General features: G+C 51.8%; 1 protein-coding gene across 1 annotated transcript in view; it reads left to right on the top strand.

Moving 5' to 3' along the window:
- The first annotated feature begins 1443 nt into the window (after window positions 1-1443).
- The window catches only part of LOC128729094 (RYamide receptor), a 49982-nt gene continuing 31171 nt past the window's right edge, over window positions 1444-20254 (top strand). The window contains exons 1-3 of the mRNA XM_053822745.1: window positions 1444-2141; window positions 2205-2318; window positions 3140-3338. Coding sequence (XP_053678720.1) covers window positions 1444-2141; window positions 2205-2318; window positions 3140-3338 — 1011 coding nt within the window. The remainder of the gene's footprint in view (window positions 2142-2204; window positions 2319-3139; window positions 3339-20254) is intronic.

Below are 20254 nucleotides of genomic sequence, written 5' to 3'. Positions count from 1 at the left end.
GCTGGCGGGCGTGTATTTATTTCTACCATATTCCCGGTGTTCCGCTTCGGTGCGCGTTTATGGCCGCGAGTCGCGCGCTTGAAGCTAGTCACAGCGCTCACCGGGGAAGGCCGGCTTCATCGCTTCCGGCCGTTGCCAATGGCGCTCTATTCGGGTGTGGGTGTGAAAGGTAGAGGAGGGGGAGGGGGAGGAGGAGAAGAGAAAGGGACAGCCACGTGGGAGGTTGCTATGTGGCTGACGGAAGCTTGATAAATTGCTGACAAGCGTTCTCCCGCGCTAGCATCCCAAACCGCGATCCTGCCGTCGGTTCTGGGTAGGCGTGCGTGCCTGTGAAGGTAATGGCAAACAGCACACACACACACGCACAACGCACACGCAGCAAAAGCCATTTTGTGCTAGGCGAAAGTAAACAGGACAGCAGAAGGGACGAGAAATTCATCAGCAGCTGCCAGCATCCCGTTAGTGGGTGATTTTTCTGCTGCATTTTTTTTTTTTGAAAGAGACCACACCATGACGCGTATCGTTCGAACGTAGTAGTCCACTCACCACACTGACAACACACGAGTTTGATGCGTTGTTCGTGTGTTTTAGCACTACGGTTTTCAGGTAAACCAGTGCGGCTTAAGGTAGGACAGAAAATATTACAACCCTCCCAAAAGCCACCATCAAACAACTGGCCACAAATGGGAGAGATTTCGACCTAATCGGTTTTCGGTGACCAAACTTCCACGGCCGGGGGCTATTCTGCTCCCGAATGTCACCGTTGACCATCGTGAACGTGACTTCCGCTGACGGCTGACATCAGCCCACCGCGAGGTCAAAGCGCTTTTATCGATTCCACCCGGCCTGGTGGCGCCAGAGTTGCTGGTGAAGAGAGTTGCTGGTGGCAGGGGGACAGCAAATCAAAAAGCGAATCTCATTACTCCGTGGAAGTGAGATGGATCATGAGGGGTTGTAACGGAGGATCCCTGAGCAAACGCCCTCATTATTCTCCCTCGACGATAACATTCATCTTCCCAGCGACAACCGTCTGTGGTCGGACGGCACTCGACTTGATCTCATGTCAGGAGGTTAATTATCTGCTAATAGCTGCGTTCTTGTTCTTCCACCGACAAGAGTGTTTTGGGTGAGGTTTCGCTTATGTTTATCGTGCGTTTCTTGTTTCTTTTTTCTTCCACTCGCTTTTCTTTCCGGCGGAAATGTAGCCCACGCGCGTTCGTGAGGTGGTGATGATGATGGTGCTGGAAATGAATTAGGAACATCTGAGGAGACGTCTTCCTCGCATCTGCACTCTGGAGGAGCAAGATACGGCGTACGTTGTGCGGTTCTGTCATAGGCAGTTGTAAGGTTTTCTCCTTTTTGACGAGATTCCTCAGAGAGATCTTCACGTGGCGCAACATCACACCGCTATCAGCTATCAAGCAGGACAGTTCCAGCTCAAGAATGCTCTCACACGCGATCCAATACGCGGACTACTTTGCCAGGTCAGTTCGGAATGACTCCATAGCTCCAGGTGGCATGTACACCTCTGGCAATGGGACAAGTCTCAGCAACGCTAGCCCTGGAGTGAATGCGTCCAGTCTCGGAACCTCCGCGACTGGAGGTGATTTATTTGACATGTACGCCAGAAACTACCCGTACGTCTCGTCGACCGAGGAGCAGAACTACATTGAGCAGCTGAGCGACAGCCTTCGCAACCAATCGGCTGCCAACCGGAGTTATGGAGGATACGACTACGGATTGGATGCTCTGCCAGCTCCCGAGTGTAGCAACGCATACTCAGCTGGACCGTACTTCCAGCTCACCAGCTACTTCTTGTACATCACAATCTTTGTGACGGCAGTCATCGGTAATTCAATCGTGCTATTTATTGTACAGTCAAACCCACGGATGCGCACGGTCACCAACTTTTTCATCACGAACCTCGCCGTCGGGGACCTGATGATGACGCTCTTCTGCGTCCCGTTTACCTTCATCTCGCTATTCGTGCTACAGTACTGGCCGTTTGGGTTGGCTATGTGCCGATTGGTTAACTACACGCAGGCAGTCTCGGTGTTGGTCAGTGCGTACACCCTTGTCGCTATCAGTGGTGACCGGTACATCGCCATCATGTGGCCACTTCGACCACGTATCACTAAGACGTAAGTAGTCCATCGACATCTGCTCGAGCGGCAGATTCTCACCTGTCTCGTGTTTATCCACAGCTGTTCCAAGTGCTTGATAGGGATTGTTTGGATTATCGCCCTCATTACGGCCGTTCCGATCGCTATCTTCTCGACGCTCTACTTCCCAAGTGACTGGCATATTCAGTGCAATGTGTAAGTATATCTCTAGTTCCAAGGGTTATTGTTAGCATAGGATTTTTTATATGTCATATAGTCAGTTTAGCTTTCTGACTATTTTAACTTCATGTCACTCGTACGTGTTCTTTAGCAATTTTGACAGTCCTCGTTTAGAGATGACCTGTTACTCGAAGTGCACATTTTCAGGGATGAACTCGCAAAAACCTCTTGCTGCCACGCGACCACCATTTTCGTACACACAAATTTCACCCATCCATCTACGGTGACATGTTGCCAAGCACCTCCGCAGCACGCCAGCATGACATGACATTAACATAACAATTACCCACCAACAATGCCGTTGTGTTGCGAGGACATCCGGAGCCCGTTCCGGCTGATTCGGCTGAACGCGGTTAGCTTCCGAAATTAATAACTCGCCACCGGTCAACGAGCACGCATCCAGTGTTTACCAAGCGAGTGGAACTACTCAGAGTTGCTCATTTACCTCCACAGCCCGTTCGTTGGGCTTTTATTGTCCGCTCGCCGGCTGATTATGGACGTTCGCGCGTCGGACGTTGAGTAAACGATGACTACGTCCGGTCATGACATGGTGCGCGTTTTAGGTGCCCATAATTAGATGGGAACCGTTCCGGACATGCAACGGAAGCTCGTGGGTGTGGAAAACATTACAATTACATTAGGATTAGCTCAGCAGGCCTGCCGGTTGACTGTTGGATGCCCTCGCATAGTCCCTCGGGAACCCTCCCGAAGGAGTTGATGTGATGAGCAACGTAGACCTGCACACGCACCGGTTCAGATTGCAACCTCAACCACGCGTTTCGCTTGCTCTCTTTCAGGCCGATCTGTGCGGAAAAATGGCCCTCACGCGAACAGGACGACTACTACACGGTCGCGCTCCTGACGACCCAGTTCATCGTGCCGCTCGTCGTGCTGATCTTCACCTACACACGCATTGCGATCGTCGTCTGGGGAAAGCGGCCACCTGGTGAGGCGGAAAACTCGCGCGACCAGCGTATGGCCAAGTCCAAGCGCAAGGTAGGTGACGTTTGCTTTCATTTAACCACACCAACGACTCGGTGCGCCCGAAGGTAGGCAACCCGCGATACACAATAGCTGACACATTTTATTCTCGCGAACATTTGCCCAGAGGGATGGGGAAAAAGTAAACAATTCGCAACCAGATACAGTGAAAGCGATTTAAATACAGCATAATAATCTCAACCTTTCTTTTGGGGCTTGCCAGAATGAGCCGCTGGGGGTTCTTTACGGGTAAAAAGCATCATTCCCGGGATAAGCCTTCTATCCGATACGCTCCATTATTCCGTTGCACCTCGAGTGCGCTCGTGTGATTATGAACCTTTTTTTCCGCTTTTCCTCGCCATCGCACATGGGTATTGCATGAAAATACACCTGTTCCACTGCTGAAGAAGCCGTCTGTGCGTGCCTGGATTATTGTTTACGCCTCACGCCGAGAACCGACGCGTAAACATTCCTCCGCATCGCTTGTTGCGTTTCTTTTTACCGACTGGTGGGCCAGCCTGGGCACTGGGGGTGGAGAGAGTGAATCAAATAAACGAAACACGAACATCGTGGCCACCGGTTTCTGCTGCTCCATTCGGAAAAGCGTCGACTGAAGGCGTGGACAAATAAACACACCGAGACCGTTGGGGTGTACGAAAACCGAAACCGAAACTGAAAAAAAAACCAAAACGCTCGCATCATTGGAAAGCAATTCGGAAGGATGAGAGGGTGAGAGTGTGGTAGGGGGTGGCAAAGGGGGTTGGAGAGTCGAGTGGAAGTGTAGATGTCTATCAATTTTAATTATCCTCAAGCTGGCGCGCCAAGATTACCGCCATTATGGGCCAATATTTTCTCCGACTAGCAAACAGTCTCGGTCGGCTTTCAAGGTGGCGTTAATGTCCTTTTGTCCGCCAAGCTGGGTGGGGTCTTTTCCCCCTCCTTTCTTCTCCTTTACCCCCCCCCCCCCCCCCCCCCCTTAGTGCCCTCCATTTTTACCATCCATGTGTCTCGCCCTCCATCCCCAGGGGGTCGATTTCGATTGCTCGAGCCTGGCTTTACTCGCTCGCGTGCCATTTTCCCATTAATGCACTTCCCAGAAGCGAGTCCTTTTGTCCCACCACCCTCTCCTGCACCCTCCTGCACCGCCCTCTCTCCCATCACTTGAGGCTTTTCTGGGGCCCGTGAATGATGGAGCGCCTGAGAAGATGAAGCATGGATTTGGGGCAGATGACAAATTTCACCCTCTTGCACAATGATACGGGCATCCGAGGGGCAAATGGGTGGGAAAAAAAGGGCAAGAGGAAAGGGCGAGAAAATGGCAAACAAAAACCATTGCCAGTGGGTGGCATGAAAAATCTCCTCCCGACAGTGCCCTCGAGGAAAACGCTGGGAGTGAGACAAAAAAATAAAAACGATAGATCAAACAGGCGAAAGGAATGTGGCGGGCGGTATGGGGTGGAGCGCGGTGGAAAGCGGAAAAGATGGTGCCGAAAACATATGAACTGCGCCAGCGGTTTCCTCCTCTTCACACGGGCAAGGTAAAGCCTTGGCTTAAACCCATTAATCACACACCTTCAGGCGCGAGAATCCTTAAGCCGCTTACGAGCCTGCCCTCGGCTCACGTGTCACGGTCTCGCGCGCCCTTCTTGGGCCCTGTGGGTATGGATATCCTTTTGCTTCAAATGTGTGTGGTTTTTCACAGCCACTAGACGATCCTTGAGGCTATTAGGTTCCGTTACTAATGTAGGCTGCAGAAATGGCGATTTACTTGCTTTCATTCTAGGGTCGCACATAGATGGAAGCGGATGAAAAGGAAGTGGATTTTGGGCGAGGCAGGGCAGGCTTTCCATAATGTCCTTTCCCTCCCGTTAATCCCGTTGCCCCATTCAGCGGAAAGGCGAAGGCACGTTTTCGATTGCGCGAAATAAATAAAAGAAGCCATGAAAAACCTGCAACGAGAAAAAAAAGGGCCCGGGTGCCAAAACGCGCCGGGTTTGTGGCCGGCGGTATCATTAATGGTCCTTTGGCTTTCGGACTGGCCGGCATTTTTCCCGCGAGTCCTTCGGCAGCGAGGGCAGAGGGATTTGTTTGCCTGTTTTCTCGCATTCGTGGGCTCGGGAAATTTATTCCGCGCGGGGATACAAGTGAAATGTCACGCTCGGGCATTTTCACCATTCTGATGGGGCGCGAGCAACTTTTGCGCTTCCTTTTTCCCTCCTTCCTCTGCCCGTTCACCCCTTCGCTTCCCTCCACCTTCACGGATCCTCGATACGATCTTGCTTGGCGTTGTTGCACCAAAACGAATGCTGCCTCGGTGCGGAGCAAAAAGACGAGTCTAAATTAATTTTCAATAACTCACCATGTTTCACGCCTCATTTTTGGCAGGTCCATATTTTTGCGCTTCTTCCTCCCGCATTTCCCGAGCCCCGGCACGCCTTCACGTCCGCGGTACCATTGCCTCAAAGGAAACCGAAGAAAATTGGAACAGGAAACTGACGCTCATTACGCCCACCAGCTCGATTTAGAGAGCGTGGGCGGGCTGCACGTGTCGGGTGAAAAGGACACGCGTGAAAGGTGGTGAGGAGGGGAAGGGAAAGAGAGGGGTGGGGGTAAAAGGGGACACTCCCCAGGGGAAAATTTCCAAACGAAAGCGGCTCACATTGAAGCTAGTCTGGTGGGAAAATTTACCGATACAAAGAAGCGCTAAAACGCGCACTTTCCATTTCCACCGGTCTCATGGGAAAACCGCGCCGGAAAAGCGTTCCTTTTTTTTTTGTTTTACCGGCAACCACCGGTTGTCCCCGTGCTGGGCACACATGTGGGCGGGGGTGGAAAATTGCCTCCCAAAAACGCCAATTGAAAAGCCAATCACCATTTTTTATACATCGCCAAATGAGTTATGTACGTTTACAAAGCGGTCGGGTGGGCCGAGCTTGCAGGGGATGAACGGCAGGAAATGTGTGGATGGTGTTTTTGATCAGCCCCTGAGGGAGGATGGGCTCGAAGGTGGGTGAGTGGGGAGGTGGAATTGTTTATTAAATTTCTATGTTAATGACTTTTTTCGCCACGCTCCAAGGAAGCCAAGTGGCAACTTTCGAGCAGCTGCTCAGTGCCCGTGGTTGCGAGGGGTGCTCAGAAGGGGGTGGTGGTGGAGAGCGAAGAAGCTGGTATGCGGGCAGGCAGGACGAAGCCATCGATACTCCGATATACGCGTTCGAGCGTGTGGCAGCGAGGCAAGAAGGTTGAATGGAATTTTTCGTCACCACTCTGACTTTTCCCGACCCGAGTTCCACCGAGTGCCTTTCAAGCACAGCGCTGGAGGTTCGATTTTCCCGGAGCCCACTCCTTGAGCGTCCTTGTTGGTACGGTGTGGGAGGTGGGTTTTTCATGCTCCGAAAATACCGATATCACGTTACGACGGTGGCGAGACGGCGCGCGTCTGGGCGCAGTTGCCACTGTGAACGAAACGCGCGGTCAACGGAGAGGTGAGGCTGATTGTGGTGAGGATGGAAAAAGCGGAAGGACGTGAAATCGAAGATGATGGCCGCCATCGGAAGAGCCGATACTTGAAGGATTCCGGAGCCTGCCGGTACTCGATTTTCCACGGAAAAGCGCCCCTAGCTGCGAGAAGGGTGCAAAGGGCGCACCGTCAATTTTCTCCCTTTTCAGCGGAACCAGCAGCTCAAGGGATGGGGAAGTGGCTCCTACGTGCGAGAGGGTGAAAGGGTGCACTGTCTGCTTTCTCCCTTTTCAGCGGAACCAGCAGCTTAAGGGATGGAGAAAGGGCCACCAAAGCTTACAATGCCCGCCCATCATCGAAAAACGGTGACCAAACGGTGGAAAAACTCGCCCGAAATAGCACCCCCCCCATCGCTCCTTCCAACCCCTACCACAGCATGCCTCAACAAAGCACAATGTCGAAGGGCAATGTGTTGCACAATTGGCTCCGTTAGCATTTCGATTTTCCTTTTCCGCGTTCGAGCGTTCGCACCGCCGGTGGGCGGAAGATTTTTCCGCCCATTCAAGGGCAAGGATTGGCGGGATAGAGATGCAATGGTGGGGAAGTATGGGAGGGGGGGAGAAAGAAAGGAAGGGCGAGGAATTGAAACGAACAATTCGACACATACTGTGCGCTGTTCCGTTCTGCTCAGTGACGTCGTTCTGATTCGCCTTTGGCTTCTTACAAAATGAGCTAAGTGGTCTGCTAACGGAACGGTCCAACAGAATTTAGGGGGGGGGGGGGAGGGGGGCGAAGAGTGGGGTGGGAGGTGTTAGTTGGCGGACGGACTGGACAGGGGATGAAAATTTCCTTTTTCCAACCTTTTTCGACCTGGCTCGAGGCCGGCGCTACTTCCGATCGGCTTACGACCATTTTTATTTGATTTTTATTCCCACCCCTAAACCCGAATGTCCTGGATGGTGGACCGGAGAAGGAAGAGGAGGGGGGAAGGGGTGGAAAGGGAAACCACCCTATAGGAGGGCCCGCGAGCAAAAAGGGGTTGCAGGGATGGAATGGCAGGAAGGGGGTGAGAAAAAATTAGCGCAAAAGAAAACATTACTCGCGTGGAGTTTCCTTTTCGAGATCCTTGCGGAATCCTTCGCCACCATCGGTCAGACATTTTACGCTCCGTCTCTCTCTCTCTCTCTCTCTCTCTTTCCTTCTCTTTAAATACCCCTCATGTGGTTCCGCACCTTTCAAGCCCCCACAAATGAACATCCCGTTATGATAATGGGAGTTTGGGGTGCTTTAATCGATTCATTTCGGTGCCCATTTGCTTCGTGAGTTATCCGGGGAAATTTGTAGCGATTTTTTCTTCTTTTTCTTCTTCTTCTCTCTCGCCCATCGTCCCTTGCAATGGGCACCGGGAAAGCAAACGATCAGAATTCGGGGACCCTAGTGGGTGGGGTTGTGTTAGGATGCTTCATTTTAATAATCTCATCGACGGGCGCGCCTCAAACTCACCGAAGCGTCCTTTGGCGTCCTCGGAGAAAAAAAAAACAGCAAAGACGGGGGCAAGAATTTGTACCGAATTTTTCCCAATTTTCCACCAACTCCCCGCCCCATCCCGTGCCATCCCCTGTTCTGGCGTTGTTTCCTTTTATCGCCATTCCTTCATCGAAACCCGTTCTGGTCCAATTATGCTGCGGGAGGTTGAGTTGCCAGCCGATGGGTGTTTCACCCCCCACCCTTTCCACGCTGTTCACGGGAGGGAGGGTGAAGGGTGGTGTGGAAGGAGAAGGACCTCTCGGAAGGGTTGTGCCGGTGGCGTGCACCGAACGGGAAAGTTATTGGAAATAATTACTTTTTAACCAAATTGTGCGGGTTTTTTTTTTGTGCCACCCCACCGGCGACACCCTTGCAAAGGGGGTGTGGGGGCTGTTTGTTTGACTTTTTTGCATTGTTTTATTTATTCAACCCCTCGCCGGTCCGGTTACACCTTCCCTTGGGTGTCTAAAGCCGCTTGAACGTTCGATGTTCAGAGAGACGAGCTCGATTCGAGATGGCACCGGTTTTGAACGAAAAGTCGAGGGCTTACCGAGGGTTTTTCCTACCCCTTTTCAACCCCAACACGCTTCCCTATTCTCCCATCCCCTTTCATTTCTCTCTTCCTCTGATTCTGCGATGCAAGCAATTGTAGACTGTCCACCGACCGATACTGCGCTTTCACCAATCCCGTTCAGCTCCAGGCCAGGGACGCCTTCCGATGGGTATTAATTTTCATCTATCGATTACATAAATCCCGCATTAGCACGACCGATTGGAGCGGGCTGTTAGTGGCGAAAGGGGGGGGGGGGGTGGAGAAGAAGACACATATTTCACTCGACGACCAGCTCGGCGGAACGGTGGTTCACGTGCGCGTGTAGGCGCGTCGTTTTTCCACAGCAAGTGATCATTCGTGCAAATAATCAGCCACTTACGAGGCGCGTCCGTTAGGGCTCGAGCAGCCCTTTATGCTCTCACTTTCTCTCTTTCTCTTTCGCTCTTTCTCGTGCAACCCCTGTTTCATCCCAAAAACGCTGCTGCGCTCCGAACCCATAAAGCCAAGTGGAGTTTACTTTCAAGTTTTCGACAAGCGCCCGGGAAACGATGGCTCACCTTCCAAAGGATGCCCTTTTTCGTGGTGGTCGACACGATGACCTTAAAGCGATGAAAAGCTGCGATAGTGATGGCAGCAAATTGCCACCCCCCCCCCCCCTTACTTGGGTAGAGTTGGTTTCGAAGGGTGAAATGTGAAAAAGCGGGTGGCTTCGGGTTTTCCGCTGACAGCATAACCTCAAAATAGTGCACCGTGCACCCTTGCATTGGGCTGGTGTGATGATGAGAAGGTTTCCTATCTGTTGGGCGATATTTGGGGAAAATTACGACCAAACCGATTGTCGGTAATGCGACAAAACATATCGCCGTTTTGTTTGAGCAGCTGCTGCAGTGCTGCGGTCTGGCGAATATGGCGCGCGGCAATAATTGGCACACGCTCGTAAGTCACCGGCTGGGAAAGGAGCAAAAACTGGCCTCGATCGGTGTGTGTGTTTGTCCTTGGCGCGTTGAATGCACGCAAGCACGAGGCGAAGCGTCTATCGGAGGATCGTGATTGCAACCCGTCCATCATCGCAGGACTGGCGTCGCCTTTTACACGCCACGCACGGTGTTGTGTGCTGCTGGGGTGCACAATGGGAAATTGACGGGACAAAATATGCCGGCTTCATCGTAAAGCATGGGCTCTGTCAGATGGAAGGGTGATTTGTTTCTCTATAAGTTCAGCGTTGATAGCAAAGTGCGCTCAAAAGCGGCATATGAATACCTTAAAAGGGGGTTGTGTAATGAAATTGCCTCAGAGTATTTTTTTTGGATCACTAGCGGACGAAAATAGAGGACGTGATTCAAAGTGGTCTGACGTGTTTTTTTGAACAGTATAACAAAGGTTTTAGTGTCAAAAGATGCTTGGGAAATTTTAAGTCTAAAAGTCACATAAACCAGTTTAATTTACTGTGTATTTCTGAAACAAATGTTACATTTTTACAGGTGGGTTTCAAACACTGTATTCTCTTACAGGTACTGAGCTCTCTTACAGGTGTCATAAATTTGAAACTCTTTCCAAACATTGATATGTCAATAACTCACGTCGAATATAAATATGACGATCAGCAAATGAAATAGCTTCAGCGCGAGACATCTGTTTCTGCAAAAGATGATACAAAATAGAATTTAAATAATAAAAAACCAATACCTTAAACTCCAGTTTCTTCCATTCCAATGACAAATCGCACCCTTTCCGATTAGGGATTCGTAATTTAGTACCTCATTTGACTCTCAGAAGCATCTGGCACTATATAATTCAGCGTCGTGTGTCAGTGACATTGTATCCCAAGAGGTAGTACCATCGCGATACTAAAGCCGGTTGTTAACGGTAAAAAATCAACCCACCATCTCACGGGTCTGCCTGAGCATCTAAAAGGGACATCTCCCCGGTAACCGACGGAAAAAGGCTAGGTTCGATAGGATCCAACGGTGCTCTATCGAGCCCCAAACCAACCAACCAATCCGGCTTATGCAACGCAGCGAAAGTGCCGTCTCGATGGCCGTTTTCCCTCCCACCCAAGAGGTCTGGAACGAAACAACCAGTTGACAGAAGACCCCCGTTCGTGGCCTCGCGAAGATGTCTCGCACCAGGAGCGTGGGAAATGGCGAATCAATTCGAACGGTTGCGCCCAAAGCCGGCTCCTGGTCACCCCTTTTTCAGCCACCGGACCCATCGGGGCCCATGTTTGCTCGTGACATTTTGTTTCGTCTGCCCCAGTTCCACGAACTGGGGCGCAAACAAAGACGAATGGCGAACATTAGGTTCGATGTCCATTAAATGTCTTGCCTCGAGGCCCCCAGACGAGAACAGCGAAATCGCTCGAAGCGTTAATTGATTCCAAACTTAGGACGCCTCGCTAAACTCGAAGCCGGTGTATTCTCCTCATTAGCGTTTGTTGGAAAGTTCGCCATTTTTTTGTTTGTGCACTCTTCTGGGCGTTGAATCTCTGAACGAGGTTGAAAGCGCAGGTTTTGTGCAAAACGGTGCGTGGAATCAGTGGTTCGTGATTGCGACAATGTTACCATCGAACGGGTTTCTTCATAAATCATGAAAATTTTAATAAGCTGGCTTATCCCCCTGGCGACGAGATCGGTGTGGGTGAGTGTCTCTGCCATCGACCAACTCCAAAACACCATCCATCATCAGGCGTCAATCGTGCGTCCCGAACGGGTTGCGAGCCTACCGAGGCTGAACGGGGCCTGGCGGATGTAATCAAATCAGAAATTAATGGTTCCCCGAGCGGCTCGAACTCCTCCATCAGAGACCCTGCGGTGCGTGGTTCACCAGAAGATTACGAGCTCAGCTCGTAGCGCCCTCTAGCGGGCCGAGTGTGAGAGTGCGTGTTTGGATCGCTACCGGACCCCCTTTCTGGCGGCTCAGGTGTGATTAATGAAGCCAGCGCTGCTGCTTTTTTTTTATCTGGTCCGAGGCATAAATGTCAAAATTTTGGAACCGTCCCGGCGTTTTGACGTGGCGCACGTGGCGCTCGACACAACACCATAAATCAATACCAATCCCGGAGCTCGGACACCAAAGCTTTGCTGGTGTCTGATTTTGAACTGACGTTAATTATGTGCAACTGACAGGTCGATGGGTTACCGAATCCTTCGGGGTGATTGTCCACACTGACAATCGACCACAATTGCGGTTTATACTCGAGCGCGTACTTGCGTTACTTCTGGACGAGTTTGACGGACGTGATGACTTCTGGATGTGTCTAGAAGGTGTCTGGAAGGTGTTTGGAAGATGCCCCGTGGCCGGCTGGAATGATTTCGAGCTCCCGACGTGAGGGAATAGTGCAGATCTAACCTCTAACCTCACACTTCACACTCGCCAAGTGGTCATACACGTGATCATTCGCAAACCGATGTCCCTCAGAAGTCTGAAAAACACTCCATCAGTGCGTGAAGAGATCTTCCTGTTTTTTTTTGTCTCCCTGTGATCAACTCTTGCTCTCTCTCCCTCTGTCTCTCTCTCGATCAAGGAGGCACACCAGCAGTTGGCTACCTTGAGTATGGGCGCTTGTTTTTCCCTCATCAGCTCCACGGTAGCGTTATGCAACGCATGCTGCGCATGCATCAACCGGCGGGAGCAGCATTATGTTGTTAACCACCGCGCACACCGGGGCGCTTATCGGTCCTCGGCTCCCTTCACCCCATTGCGCCTTTCTTCCCTCTCTTCAGGGGCGTTTAGGCTGTTTAACTTTACGCTAATGTCGTTAGCGGCCGCTGCACATCTTCAAGTGGAGCTCGTAATGATGCTCGCGCCATGACTCTTTTCTTCTCTTTCTCACTCGTGCTCGTGCTCTCTCATACTGCCTGCTTCACGTTTTCGCTCATCGAAACTGGATGTTGGCTTCGTTCCATTATTTCGGGCCACGGGTCGCTTTTCCCGTTGCCCGTCGGTGTAGGGCCGTGCACGTTTCGCGCGCGTGCGAAAGGTCTCTTAGATAATAGCAGATGCGGCGGCGTTTGGTTGCATGAATGGCTCGCAAAAGCCAGGCGCAAAAAAAAAGGTACAACACGGTACACGAAAATCGCAAACCCTTTCTTCGGCGCAGGCCGATCGAGGGGTGAGTTTTTATTTGCTCACCTTCTATTATTTTGTACTTTCTTGCCGCTCTAGCTAGCGCGGTTTGCTTCTCTCTGCGCTGGGGAATTTCGCAGTCACGCGTGCATCATTTATCGGCATCTCGCTGGGCACGCTCGTTATTAGCCCCCGGGATTTCCATTCGGCTCGAGGGTGATCGTTATCAGGGCGCGTATTTTTTTGCTTCCACGCGTGAGGATCACACACAAAACCCACCCCGCCCACCGATCGAGTGATCACAATTTTTATGAGAGCATTGGATTGGCTTTACGGTGTTACCATTCGCGGGACAACGGCCTCTGAATGATGATCGGGTCGGGATAAAGTTGAGATCGATTTTGGCGCACGTTGCTCAACACGCGACATTTCCCTGGACCGAGTGAAGGGTCGCATTTTTTGTTTGTTTGCGTGCATAATTTAATCCGATCGCGTCGGCTCCCAGCGCCTTTCATCGAGGGAAAAATAAAATACCAGCCCACCCGAAAACGAGCCGACTCATCCCGGGGATCCGAAACGGTGGGTGCGAATAAACGACGAGTGCGTCGTTACCTAATTTGCCGGTCCCACCATCAACGCCACCATCGCTGGTATCGATGGTTAGGGGCTGATAAAACGAGCCCCTTGTTGGCTTACATAATTTTGGGGCTAATCTCGTCACGGTACGCGGCCTCCCGAACCCGGCCACGCTGGTCGATTAGGGATGGCACCCTTCCAACCGCCCGATGGTACAGGTTTTCCTCTAAAGGAAGAAAGTAACGGCTTTCAGAGGGGAAATGCGTGTGTGTGAGTGAGTGCTATCTTCCAACAGACCAAATTCGGAATGCTTATCAGCGACTGTACCACTCGGCCACCCAAAATCCCGCCATTTAACGGTGCGCCCCTGAAAGTAGGCAACAAGCCATTATGCAAACGTCAAGTATGCGACCCACGCACCCCCCCCCCTTCCCCTCACCCCCTTCACTAGGGGGCAAAAAGGCACCCATAATGGTTCACTTTTCGCACCCCGAGTAATGCTAATTAGGGTGACCGGTTCTTCTCACGAGCATTTTCAACCTCTTTTTTTTCTCTACTCCAAACTTCGCTCAGTAAAGGGACTCGAAGGCATCGGAAAAGGTCTCTTGGGGTGCGTCGACACCGACAACCGACACGACACGCGTACGGTTGTCCATTCGATACGTGCTCGACAACCGGAACGCACGCAAGCCAAACCAAACGCGACCAGAAACCAAGGCAATCTGTTATTTATCGAGCAAATCCGCAATTTACCCTCGACCATCGTGTCCCGTCACGCGAGATCCAAAAGGGCGGTGGCGTACGGTGGCTAATAAAAGTTTATCGTCACCGTTTCGATGCCCGAACTTTGGAGTACCTTTTTTTCCGTGGGAGTACCCTGTCTTATCGCCCGGGAGAGGTTTGAAGTGCGCCCGTTTACGATGGTTGGGTGGATTCTTGGCGGCACGATTGCTTCGGGGAATTCGACCGGTCCGGTCTTTATCGTCGGGGCCATTCAATTTAAACGCGTGGAAAGTAAATCTATAACCATAGCCGCGCGATGACATACCTAATCTTTGCTCTGGTTGCCCTGGAGAAGCTGGTTTTCGGGTACAACCACGGACAATGTCGCTCGCCGTGGGTTCATCTCATTCGCTCGGATCTCACCTGACACGGGACGTGGGCTCTATCGCCATTGTGTTTGGGGCCCGTTTTTCCCTCGCCAGGGCATTTTCTCTCGCTTCCCTCCCAAGCGGACTTTCGCCCGCCAGATCAGAGCAATGGTGGGTCCCACGCGCGACAAAAACCGGCCGGCGGTAATGGCCCGTAATTTATTTAAACGAACGGCCGTGCGTGACCGACCGGCCTAAACCTCACGTCAGCACGTGGCCAACTGGCGGGAAACCACAGCTCACGTGGAGAGGGAGAGGAGTGCTTCCAGCAAACCACCGCCCACCACCCGTGGCGCTGGCTGCGTGTTTTATTGGACAAATTTTTAAATTAACTTAAATATCCACCCCCCACACCCAAAACGCACCCTCGCGACGTGAAATGATTTACCGGGAGAAATTACGCGAAAGTTAATATAGTGTGCGTTTGCTCCCGCACTCTCGGTGGGGAATGGAAGGGCGGTGGGAGGTTGAAAGGGCGCTTACGAGCCGTACCGACTGCATTCCCGCGTCCCCAGTGACAGTCGTAAAGCTCGCTGGGGCTGAAAAATTAGCTCATAAAACGCGCGTCTAGCTGGATGCTTTTCTCTATTTTTTTTGTCGTGCTCCTTTTTTTTCTTCTCTCTTTACTTCCGCTCCACCGACGCACAATTTATTAGCCGCGTACAAGTGCTCTAGCCTGCTAGCCGTTTGGCGACATTCGAAACACTTGTTCGCGTACCGGCCGGCGCAATATATGAGAGCAATCAACGCCGTGACCTTTTGGGGCTGCCAATCTGATAAGGCGTGAGTTCGTTTTGTAAAATCACTGCCCTTTGCAAGCCTGGTGGAAGAAGTAGTCCTATTTGCTGGATTTGATACATTGGGACAAGGTTCTCTAGTTGGAGATAACGAGAAGTCGCCATTGCGTGGAGTACGTCTACAATACGGTGCGTCTTTCTGGATGAAGATCTTATCAGTTATGTGTAGAGTTGGTTTGTAAGCTTCATTTACAATTCAAATATCGTACTAAACACTGTTCTCGTAAAAGCGTCTGAAGAGCTTGATGTACCCAGTACTTCATGCCACTAAAATCCCCGACATGTTTGGAGACTCTCGGTCAGCAATCTCTGTTAAAAACATAGTGATTTGGTCATCCCAAAATTGCCTATAAACAGCGTGAATGTTTTGCAAGCTTTCGTCTCAATATGGCCCCAAATCTCCAGCAAGACAGGACTGCAAACTCTCCTCTGTAATCTGAAAAACAAAAACCCGAGGATGCCACTCGGACATCAGAACAGCTCCGAGTGGCGTCGCTTGACATGAACCTGACAGGCGCGCGCTTCAACGAGCTAACCTGTATTATTAGAGCGCACCTTCCCGAAAGGTCACAACACACCAGAAAGACCAGCAAAATAGCAGCCCAAGGACCACAGGCCTTCGCACCCGAATTCGAGCCTTCGCGCTGCGACAAATCCGCGTGTCATCCGCGCATCAGTTCGTCAGTACTTCAACCGAATTATCCCTTCCAGTAAAGTCCACAAAAGGGGGATGTTAAGGTGGGCAAATAATTGCCCCACCAGCCCCAAATACCTGTCCAACATCCTCCACCCGAAAGCGCCACACAGTTTCGGAAGGACGCCTGATGTAATCGATACGAAACCGCTCTAGGGGGCGATCGCTCGATCAAGACCCGGGCACCGATCGGTCTCTCGACGGGGGCAAGTGAAAGGCAGCGAGGCCATCTTCAGGCCGGCCCTCTTGGAGCAGTACGAGAGTACGCTGCTCGAGGGTATGGCCAATCGATCGGCACAAAAAAAAACCACCGAAACCTGCCCCAGAGTCCGGGGCTTTCCCGCGCGAAGATGACGAAGATGGATGGACTGGACCGCTGGAGGGATTATGTAAATCGCGCCTCACAGAGAAGGGCCGCTTTTGGGACGAATGCGCGAATACCCTAGCTTCGGGGTTTGAGATTAATTGATCCTGGATCACCACCGTGGATTAGTGCGCGCGCAATATCGAGGTCCTCCGCGTTGAGTGGACGTCCTCCAGTGAGCGGCGTACTAGCGCACGTTGCGTCATCTCTAACGGTCTCTCGGATTCGAGACGTTCCATAAGCGCTCCGTCGTCCGATCGATATCACTAATGCACCGGTTGGAGACCATCACCCACCGTGTAGAGTTGAATAGCGATCGCAGCCTCCGTGAGTGGGGAGGGTTGTCGAATCTCTGGCTCGTTTGTAGCACGTCTGGTTGTGTTTCGCGGGCGTGAAATTGCCCACAACTGGATGCTTCCGGCTTCGGACCACCTTGCTCGGTCGGTTTGACCAACACAAAGCGCCTAATTTCGCCTGTGTCGCGGGTATTCATGGAGTAGCTTCATCAACCCGGCTCGCTTTCACGTCCACCTGAGATACCCCCAGACTCGGCCGGCTTTCTCGCTCGGTGTGCTACTAATAATGCTTCCGGTTACTAATGGGAAATTAATCATTTCGTTCATTCCTACTGAGTCGCAAAAAAAAACCAACGGCTACCGTGTTCCACTTGGACCAACGAGGTCTGAGTTCCGAAATTGGAAACAAAGCGCTCTGGTGGCAAACTTCCCGCTGCTTTCGCGTTTTGGACTTTGATGAAGTCCGCAGCACAGGCGGAGGGCACACAACAAAAAATCCAACACCTTTGTCGAGGTTTGGCGAACGAAAAATAATCACGCTCCGTCCGAGCAGCCCTACTCCAGCGGAAGTCGAACGAAAAGACCAACAAACCAACAAAAAAACCTCCACCAAGTGTCGAAAAATTGCATACTGCGCGGACGTGAAGGCCTACCATCGAAGAGAGCTGTTGTTTAGTTGGAGGCTCGCTTTTTTTTGAGCTGTTGTGTATGATGGCTCGTGAAAATGAAGACATGACGCGTGGTTTTACCTTGTCGTTTGGAGGTTTTCTCCTCTTCAAGCCGGTCCGGTTTGTTTGACCGTTCGGCCCGCTTGCTACATAATCTTCCGTCCCGGCCCTAAACGTCCATTTAATGAAGCCCCGTCCGAGAACGTGCGTCCGGGCGTGTAACACCGTCACGGCAACGGTTGGCCTCCCATTAATGGTCCGATCAGGCTTCGGGTTGGGCTACTGCTGCGGCAATTATTGGCAGCTGTACGATGCAGCGTAGATAGGCCGCATCAAAGCCGCTGGAACTCGCCACCTTGGTTAGGTCGAGGCTGGGGGAACGTGACCGCAACTCCATCTGGTAGCCCTCGAAAATCCACGTCATGTTGAGACCCTCGATGTTGAGCCTCGTCGTCTAACAATGCGCTTTAACGTAGCCCGGTCGGGCGGTTCTGAAAATGTTCTCGTTGCTGAGATGTTGGGAACAGAGTGGAAATACAAATCCTGACCCTTTCAGAAACCTGGGTTAATCAAAAGCCAATCCAATAGCCACTCAACAAGATGACGTCCAATGCACCAGACGACCTGAAGCCGTAAATTTGGACTCCACTCCCTATTTCGGCTCATTATTAACGGTGTCGAATCGAGCATTAACGACATGCCTCCCTTTCGGCACTTTCAATGGGGTGTAAAGTGTCATTTTCGCTTTTCATGGCTTGCTTTCTCACTTTCGCGCGCGCACTCTCTCACCCTCACTCACTCTTTGGCATCTCCCACGTCGCTAATCGCCCGTAAACGAGTTACGCCTTCGAAGAATGGACACCATCAGGCTGTGAAGTTCAAACAATTCACGCCGGAAGTTTGCCAGCCGGGTTGACGTTTTTTGGGGAGAGTTGGCGCTCGTTTTTTTCTTCGTCCGGGTACCATCCCGGGTACCACTTCCGGGCGTCATTAAATGTCGCTCAGCGGACGACAAATCATGCCTGTTTGTGTGTTCACGCGATCCCGGTCGTTCCCAGTCCGGACGACTGGATGTATGGAAAAAGAGGGCACAAAAAAGTCCCGCCTTGCTCACGAGAACGCAATCGCTGCTCCAATTCCGTACGGTCACGTTGTGCGTTTGTTCCAGCAGATGGCGCTTTTCGTTGGGGTGTCCCAATCCCTCGAAGGTGTGTCGATTCGATTGCGTCCTTCTCCAGGCAATGTGTGCGAAATTAAACCATACCGGGTTGGCTTCTGTTGCCGTTGCGTTGCGGCATCCCTCCGAGGGATGAAAAAAGCGAAACCTGCACACCTTGGGGAGTTCCTAGTGCACCTGAGCTGTCAGCGATTCCGAGGTAAACGTAGCGCAATGTCATCGGGGATGTAAATTGAAATGGATCACCACCGTCCCAAACCTGCGTGGTCTTCTCGTGGGAGCATCAGTAGGCAGCGTTATGCGTGCGGCTGTACGTTGCGGTTACCGATGATAGCATCTCCAGGCCTCTTGGATCGTGCATCCAGAAGTATAACATCCCCCAGGTACGCGGCCACTGAGCACGGTTGGAATTATGAGCACCTTTCGGTTTCGGGCCCGGCCCTACGATATGCGGTTGATATTTACGGCTTAATGGGCTGTCCCGGCTCAGCGGCGCCAATCGAAAAAGCCACTTAATAACGCCCGATTGATGCACGATTGCATCCCCAGGAGGCAAACACCGAGCGGCGAGACTTTGATCGCGGAGCTGAGGTCGTAAAGATTCTTTTATTTTAATGCTGTGTCCCGTTTTTTTCTCATCTTGGCACCGATACCGCGATGAGGCCCGCTCGCGCCATCGCATCGAATAAAACGCCGACATCAGAAACATCGGTTTCGTGGAATTGTTTTACAGCTCGCTGCAGGCGAAGGTCTTCTGCCGGACCAAAACGGTACTCTACGTGGACTTCCACCGGCAGGCGAGGCTTTGGGGTAACGTTTTTTCGTTTTCCTACACGTGTTTCCCTTTTTTTCTTGTGTTTTTCGTTGAGCTTTTCGCCTTTGAAAGAGGGCGCAATTACTCGCTGCCGGCGGTGACGCAACGTCCCACTCCAGGGGTTGACTCCGCGAAATGCTTTCCTTTCCCTAGCGAGCACGATGCGCATGATGCACTGGCCCAAGGCGGACGACGAGTGCACTTTGGGTTGAAACTGACGTGAAAAGGTCATGTCATGGTAGTGCGGCTGTTGAGGCCGTCCCAAAAACGGGCTCATCCACGCGCTCATTAACCTTCTCCCAGGGGGGTTCGAGGGGGCTTGCGTGTGTGTGTGTGTTTGGGCTGTTTTTGGGGGTTTTTCTGGTCGCTTTTGCCACCCCTAACCGGCTCAGGGCAATCGGACGAGGTATCGGTTTCGGTGTCGATCACGTACCAAGCACGTCCACAGCGTGCGTTGGATGATACCTCAACCTTGACGGTCGGGTGAGTGCGTATCCCGAGGGTGAAATCAGAGCTCCGTGCAAACAATCTTGAGCGGGAGGACTTTTTGAGAGCATCAAGACCCCGGCTGACCCCGGGGGGAGATTCAGCATACAGGCTTGACGGTTCCCACGTAGGCCTGGAGGGGCCTTAATTATGCAAAATGAAACCAAACCATGGTCTTAATCCCGTAAGGATCCATTTGCAATCTCTTCTTCGGTGCCTGGATATGGTGCGGGATCCAACACCTAAGCCAGGCTCTGTCAGAGCATCAGCTCTAAAGTACCTTCAAAATTGGCTGTCAAAACG

Source organism: Anopheles nili, chromosome X (assembly GCF_943737925.1).
Source record: "Anopheles nili chromosome X, idAnoNiliSN_F5_01, whole genome shotgun sequence".
NCBI lineage: Eukaryota > Metazoa > Arthropoda > Insecta > Diptera > Culicidae > Anopheles > Anopheles nili.
This window is presented reverse-complemented; position numbering and strand designations above follow the sequence as displayed.